General features: G+C 43.9%; 1 protein-coding gene across 3 annotated transcripts in view; it reads left to right on the top strand.

The window, feature by feature from the left end:
- Positions 1 to 7,236, top strand: part of Dync2li1 (dynein cytoplasmic 2 light intermediate chain 1) — a 32,123-nt gene extending 24,887 nt beyond the window's left edge. For 2 of the 3 annotated variants that reach the window (XM_028765128.1, XM_028765126.1), the window contains 2 exons: positions 347 to 439; positions 6,946 to 7,236. In XM_028765128.1, the coding sequence (XP_028620961.1) occupies positions 347 to 439; positions 6,946 to 7,008 (156 nt within the window). In that variant the 3' untranslated portion in view covers positions 7,009 to 7,236. Of the gene's footprint in view, positions 1 to 346; positions 440 to 6,932 lie in introns of all 3 variants that reach the window. The other variant, XM_028765127.1, reaches the window with a different exon arrangement.
- Positions 7,237 to 7,949: the final 713 nt, after the last annotated feature.

The following is a 7,949-nucleotide window of genomic DNA, read 5'->3' as shown; positions in this document are numbered from 1 at the left end:
TCTCTCTCTCTCTCTCTCTCTCTCTCTCTCTCTCTCTCTCTCTCTCTCTCGTGTTCCAAATGTTTACTAAAACTGTTGTAGACCAATCACTATGGAGATTAACAGCTGAGTAAGAAGTGACCCTCCCCCCCTTCCACACAAAGCTCTCTGGCTATTAGAAGACAGAGCATCTGACCCGGGCTTGGGCGGGGCGTGTGTTTGAGGGAGATTTTTGAGAGTCTAATGAAAACTGTAAACAGCAAAGTGCTCTTGGTGCCAAGCTGATGGAGCTTGGCTTCTTAGACAGATGGTGACCATGGCAATGTGGGTTGTAGGGATGAAATGACTTGGGGAACTGTAATTTCAGAGTACCAGCACCCTGAAGGCGATCCAGGACCCAGCGCGAGATCCACAGTACACAGAGAGTGAAGTCGACGAGATGAGAATCCAGAAGGATCAGGTATTCCCAAACCCAGTTTCACCACACTATGGTGTTCATTGGGAAATTCATACATTTTAATTTTTTACTTTTTAAAAAAAATTTTAAGTATTGCATCTATCTGTATAGAAAAAATTCTGATATGTATATAAACGAACTTTGAAAGTCACCCACCATTCCTCACCCAAAGATAATGTAAATGTTTACACAGACCCTTTTCCAGTTTTCCAGTTTACTTGATGCTAAGATGGATCCTGGCTCCCACCCTCGCTGCTAGGGAGACACTTAAGATACTCGTTTGTAAGAGTCTTTGAATGCTTTTGTTTCTTATTCAGTCATTCAACATAGTTATGCTTTCCTTATACCAGGAAAGTTACCTTGTCCAGTCAGACTCTAGCATCTCTGAAGAAAGTGCTTAGATGTAGACATGGCAGGATAGCCCCATTTCAGTATGCAAATCTTAAAGAATACAAATGTTGGCGAATTCCACCAAGACACAAGTACTGGACATAGATTTTGTCAGACCCCTTTACTGTGATGGCATGAGATGTCACACTGTCTGTCCTTGTATGAGGACACACTTGTATAGCACACTCTACAAGCTGGAAGCACGACCACATCTGGCCAGGTGTGCAGAACATTGTAACTTGGACAGTTGGACTGTCACAGGGGTTACTTGGAGACACCTGTCTACTGTCCCAACCCCAACAGTCTGCTGGGACTGGTAACCAGGACATTGTTCCAACACTCACCCTTTGTCTAAGAGGTCCCAGAACTAAGTAAAGAAAATGTTTTCTTTAAACACATCCAGACAACTTGATATTTAAGTGCCGTGGATATTTAAGTGGCTTTGTAGCTATAGGGAAGCATAGAGCATGATGGAGGGGCAATGAAATGACCTAATGTAACCCTTATTGTACATGAGTCTTGGCTGTAGAGTTTATTGGAGGTCACCTCCCAATTAGTATTCAAGAGTCAATTATTAACGGTTATTATCTGTTTCTATGGCTTCATGACTACTTTTATAAGGTCACATGCACAGGTGTTAGTAATATGCTGACGTATGTGGAACTATGAATTTACACTTTGGAATTACATCTCCTCTGACTTCATGTTAGGTGAAAGTGGAGTGTCCATCCTCAACCCTTGTGTTCAGCCAACACAACAGAACAGCTAGAACCTCTTAGCTGACATATTCTTTTTAACCTACCAAAAAAATTATAATATCTTCATTTTGCCAGTTTTATTTGTATTGTCCTGGTAGATAAATTGTACAGATGTGTCAGATGGCCCATATAGAATCTTCATACAATTTGCACTTTTGCTGAAAAGATACCACAATGATTACCACTTAATGCTTGATTATTAATATTTGATTCTAAAGATTGATATCTAAAGATAGATAGATAGATGGATAGATAGATGGATAGATGGATAGATGGATAGGATGATAGATAGATGAATGATAGACAGACAGATGTTAGATACATAAATAGATCACAGACAGAGGTGGAGAGAGGAAATAAAACCTGATGACTTTAGAGGAAGTCCCACCAGCTATCTAGACCTCTGTCTTGACGTTGTCCTTGCTCTTTGATGACTGTTGACTGCTGGGTGGCATTTCCCCCTTGAAAGTAGCATTGCCCTTAGGTCTGAGTTGACACTGAATGATAATATATTCATTTAAAAGAAAAGAGCTCAGCTGCTTCTGACTTAAATATGCACTTAGGATTTGCCTCGGGTATGGCATCGCTAAAAGCAGCCTGCAGGCTCTCAGACAGTGTGGGCTGGCTGCTCTGGTACCTCGGGCTCTCAGGCAGTGTGGGCTGGCTGCTCTGGTACCTCGGGCTCTCAGTGTGGGCTGGCTGCTCTGGTACCTCGGGCTCTCAGACAGTGTGGGCTGGCTGCTCTGGTACCTCGGACCCAGCACTTGCTCAGTCTTGATCTCCTGGAGAAGAGATGGCATTCTATATCATCATATACAATGCAGTTGCCTGTGAGTGAGGGCTAGCTGTGAACCACCAGACACTGGGCTTGACCTTCCTCTTGTCTCCTTCCTACCCCAGCACTCCAACTGTTAGGCCTGAACAGAAAGTGGTACCCACTCATGCATGTCAGTGAAGCAGAGCATGGCAGTTTTAGGGTGGAGAAACAAGCTCATGAATTCCATTCAGATCTGCCAAGAATGCCCAGCTTCCACTCAGGTGCCTTTCTATAAGTAACCCCTCCAGTGTAGGGGAGGCACCCCACCCCACATCCCACAATGCCTCATTGGAAGTCTTTGTGATAAAGTACTTCTTTTATGGTAGCTATTCAGATAAAACTATTTTTTTGATGGTCTCATTCTGTAGCTCAGACTGGCCTTGAACAATCCTGCAACCTCACCTCCCCAGAGGAATTACAAGAGTATGCCACTCAGCTGACTAGTTTCATGTCAATTTCACACAAGCTAGAGTCATCTGAGAGGGAGAACCTTAACTGGAAAAAAAAAAAAGCCTCAGTAAGATCGAGCTATTGGTGAGCCCAGTCGTTATGAACACTTCACTGCTCCTCTAGAGGTCCTGAGTTCAATTCCCAGCACTCACGTGGTAGCTCACAGCCATGTGTAAAGGGTCTGATCACCCCTTCTGATGTGCATAAAGACAGAACACTCAACTCATATACATAAAATACATGAATAAATAAATCTTTTTTTTTAAAAAAGGCCTGGGCTGTAGCTAAGCCTTGGCTTTTTCTTAGTGATTGATGGGGAGGGCCCAGTCCCTCCTGGGTGGCGCTACCTCTGTGCTGGCATCTGAGTGCAGTAACAAAGCAGACTGAGAAAGCTATGGATAGCAAGCCAGTCAGTCAGCAGCACCCTTCACGGCCTCTGCAGCAGCCTCCAGTTCTGCTGTGTTTGAGTTCCTGCTGTGACCTCCCTCACTGGTGAGTGGGTCTATGTAAGCAGGTATATATGTAAGTTAAAATAAACCCTTTTCTCCTCATGGTGTCTTATCACAAAATAACTAGGACAGCCACCAAGTTTGGCCTTCAGAATCTGTCTGGAATCTAATCCTTTCCGATGCTGGAAGGTCCTGTAGCCTGTGAGGCTAGAGACTGGGTGGAAAGACAGGGTGTTTACAGATTAGCACTCTTCTCTTATGGCTCAAAAGTCTCTCCTGTCAGATTGTACATGGGCACCAAGAACTGCTCCTTCAGTGTTCCGTGGTACCTTTGACCTCCTCCAGCTCTACGCCATTCCTGACATTAGGAAGTGTGAACATGGAAAATGCTAGCTCAGTCCCTCACCTCTTTTCAGTATTTGTGTTAAAGGGGGATTGTCTTAGTCAGGGTTTCTGTTGCTGCAACAAAACACCATGACCAAAAAGCAAGCTGGGAGGAAAGGATTTATTCAGCTTACATTTCCACACTGCTGTTCATCACCAAAGGAAGTCAGGACAGGAAGTGAAACGGCAGGAACCAGCAGGCAGGAGCTGATGCAGAGGCTGGAGGGGTGCTGCTTACTGACTCGTTCTACAATGCTTGCTCAGCTTGCTTTCTTATAGAACCCAGACCTATCAGCCCAGAGGTGGCCCCACTCACATGCTCTGGGCCCTCCCCCATTGAGAAAATGCCCTACTGGATCTCACGGAGGCATTTCCCCAAGTGAAGCTCCCTCCTCTCTGATGACTCTAGCCTGTGTCAAGCTGACACAGAACCACCAGGACAGGAACCTGAGCATGTTGATGGATGACTTTAATCCTAGCACTGGGGAGGCTGTGCTCTGCATAGGGAGTCGCAGGCTAGCCCACATCGAGACTACAAAAGGAGTCGAGGCAGGAGGTTTAGGTAAATGATTGCTTTTACTTTTAAGGTCTTCTTGTTTAGCCATAGTTATTTTGTTTAAATCCCCAGTTTAAAACAATCTGCTTGCTCCCAGGGCTGCAGTTTTATTAAGCACACTGACATACTGAGTCACGTGGTTAGAGAAAAGTGATGTTCCTGTCGTTAGCTGCAGATGCTCTATCATCCATTATAATGTTATTATATCATTACATAAACACGGTGCATCATAAAACCATAGACCGTGTGTCGTCAGAGCCTTCAGGGCTTCGTAAGAAAGCAGGGCTGGGTAGGGGTGAGCCCAGGTGGGAGCTTCCTGTTTTTGTTTTTTAGTGGCTCTGTAAGCACACATGGAATTAGTATAAAGAAAACTGCTGTACCTTTCAAACAGCGGTTGTACCAAGTTCATCTGATAGCAATATTGAAACGCCTGTGTCTGTTTTTCCTGAATCAACTAATTACACCTTTCCCTTCTTTGGCATGGCCAGGTGACCGGGCTCATTCTTTTCTCTGTAATGTTATATGCAAGTTGTATGCCACAACCAGCAAAGAACTGCAAAGCAATAGCCTTCTCTTGGTGAAAAACAACCAACTGTTTCCAGTCAGATGGGAGCTTACAATACCTCTCTCCTAAATTTGCTTTTTTCTTTTGTTTTGAGACAGGTCTAGCTGTGTAGTCTTGGCTAGCCTGGAACAAACTATGTAGACCAGGCTGTCCTCAGACACCTAGGGATTCTCTCTGCCTCCTGAGGGTGGGGATTAAAGGTAGTTGCCACCACACCCAGTTACCCACTTTTTATGAGTTAGCAATCTTGAATGGTAAGTGGGAACTAACTGAGGAATTGGATTGGCATCACTCAAACATAAACCAAGCTGAGACAGCTTCGGAGACAGTGTCATAAAAGCATTCTAAAGTCTACACACAGCTTTGAAACTCTACAACAGCTCAGCTTTAATAACATAAAGTGCAGCCGTGAAAGATAATCTGCACTTCTTATGAACGCAGCGTGGATTTTGTTCGTAGCGATGTGAACGTTAGTGACCTCAGTCAGTGGGCAGTGTTCACTGGTCTCCCAGAACAACGGCTTTTGTTTATCCAGAATAGTGATACCCTTTGTACAGTTGCTTAGACAGTCACCAACACAGAGGCTGCCCGGGGATGACCCCTTGGTGACCTCCTTTTTGAGTACTGCTGTCCATCCATGGTTTCTCCTCTGCTGTCAAATTAACTTATGTTAGAGATGTAGAAGTCTAGAGAAGAGAGAATTCTCCCGTCTTCTTCCCATGGTTGCTCTTCTTATGGGGCACATGTCTACCATTGGTTCAGTAGGCTGCCCAAGGCTGAGTGTAATGAATGCTGATTTTTTTAATCAGTCCTTTCTGTAGACAACTAAATTTCCAGGTGTGGAGACTTTGCAGGGGCATTTGTCTGTCTACACCATGCACTCTTCACTGTTCTGGTTTGGGTTTGTTTTGTTTTGTTTTGTTTGTTATTCTTCTTCTTTGATGTGCAATTTGAACTCAGGTCTTAAAATCTTAGTACAAGCTTTCTTACCCATTGAGCCATCTCCAAAGCCCATGTCTGTTAGTTTCTATGGTCTTTAAGGAAGCCAGTGGTGGCGCATGCCTTTAATCCTAGCAATTGGGAGGCAGAGCAGGCGAATCTGAGTCTGAGGCCAGCCTGGTCTACACAACAAGTTCCAGGACAGCCAGGGGTACGCAGTGAGACTGTGTCTTGAAAGAAACAAAACCAAAAAAGAGGTTTGGGGTTTTTTTGTTTGCTTAAGTCGGGGTCTTACTGTGTAGCCCTGGAATTCACTATGGAAACCAGGCTGACCTCTGCTGCCTTTGCCTCCCAGGTACTAGAATTAAAGGCATTTGCCACCATACCTAACACTACAGTTTGTCTTCTCTGTGATGGGGAAGAAGCCCATTGCAAGACAAGCACTCTTCTACTGAGCTACAAACCAGTCCTTGAGATCTTACTGTGAAACCTAGGCTGGCCTTGAACCTAAGATTCTCCACCTGCCTCCCCAGTGCTGGCCTTCAGATATACATCAACACACCTAGCTCAGTATGACAAGTTTCTTCTTTAAAATTTTTATTGTCATTTTATTTTATGTGTATGGTTGTTTACCTGCATGTATTCTGTGCACTGTATGTTGTGCACTGGATCCTGTGAAACTGCAGTTATGAACATCTGTGAGACTCGTGTGATGGCTGCAATCGAACCCAGGTCCTCTAGAAGAGCAGCCTGTGCTTTTAACCACTCAGCCACCTCTCCAGACCTAGTAGGACAGTATTTCTAAAAGCAAAACCACTGTATTGAAGAACATCTACATCTCAAATATTAATAATTTGCTAACTTCAAACTAACTTTAGGAAAGAACTGAACTTCACTTTCAAATATAGCTACTTTTAAATCCTTGAAGTGTAAATGCCTTGTTTTGCTAATTGAAAACTTACTTGCATATTCTGTATAGTAAATAAATTTGTCTGAAATTTTACTAGATTCATCTCTGAGTGCTGCTTAGTCTGCCTGGAATCTCCGGGGGCTGTCCTCTAGAAAACAAGATTTTAGTACAACCAGAGAGTCGGTATCAGGAAGCCTGGGAATGACGGAGGGGAGGGTGGCACTGTGTGTATAGCTGATGAGTGCCTACCTGAGATTATGTCTTGTCTTACGATGCAGATCTCTGTTTCAGGAACTAGAACAGTATAAGAGAAGTTCCTCCAAGACCTGGAAACAAATCGAGCTGGACTCCTGAACTCGCCTCACCGCTGTGTGTTTATGACTTCCTTCCCAAGTTCAAGGAAGACTCTTTTCTTACCTTCTGTGGCGTCCGTGGGAAGAAAGTGAGATGTATAATCTATTAGAGAAATCTATTTCTTGTTCTGGTGCAACTTTCTGAATGTTCTGCAGTCTTTTAGAAGAAAAATATTCACTATATTTCATTCTTTTTCAAATAAAAGAATTTTCTGTCACCTACTTGTAACATCTAAGTAGTATAAATTTGTTTGGTTTGTGTAAGTGTATGAATCAAGGGTGTTTGGTACCAATTTTTCTTATTTACTCATCTATTTTGTGTGTGTGTGTGTGTGTGTGTGTGTCTGTCTGTGTGTCTGTGTGTCTGTGTGTGTACATACATGCTATGGTACGTTTATGGAGGTCAAAGGAAAACTTTCAAGACTCTTCCTTGTACCATGTGGGATTCTAGGTATCAAACTAGGGGCAGCAGGCTTGGTGGCAGATGCCTTTAACCACTGAGCCATTTTGTTGGCTCTGGGTATCAATTTCCATATAAAGGTGGGTACCCATCTTGGATACTGTCTTTCTGGAAGGTTTACTCAGATGCAGCTGATGGGAAACCAGGAAGGAGTTCTCTGTTGTCATGGTCTTGCTTCAACAGAGAGGCACAGGAAGCAGCTGTGGGTGCTGTGTAAATGCATGTTCCTGGTCCTCACACCCGGACTCCAGCTGCCTAAAACCGACCACTTAGAGCAGCAACCTCCATCCTCACCTCTCCCCTCATCACCACCCCATTCTCTTTAAATATCACCTTCTAAAGAACGGGCTAGACATAGGGGCTAGCATGTCTCTAAGCTGACCAAAACTTCATGAGATGAGAATTAGATCCAGAATGACTTCCGGGTGGGTATCGCATGTAAGAAGCCAGTTCTGAGTAAGTATAGGCATTATCATTAGTCA

The sequence above is a fragment of the Grammomys surdaster genome, unplaced genomic scaffold, assembly GCF_004785775.1.
Source record: "Grammomys surdaster isolate TR1022 unplaced genomic scaffold, NIH_TR_1.0 149, whole genome shotgun sequence".
NCBI lineage: Eukaryota > Metazoa > Chordata > Mammalia > Rodentia > Muridae > Grammomys > Grammomys surdaster.
This window is presented reverse-complemented; position numbering and strand designations above follow the sequence as displayed.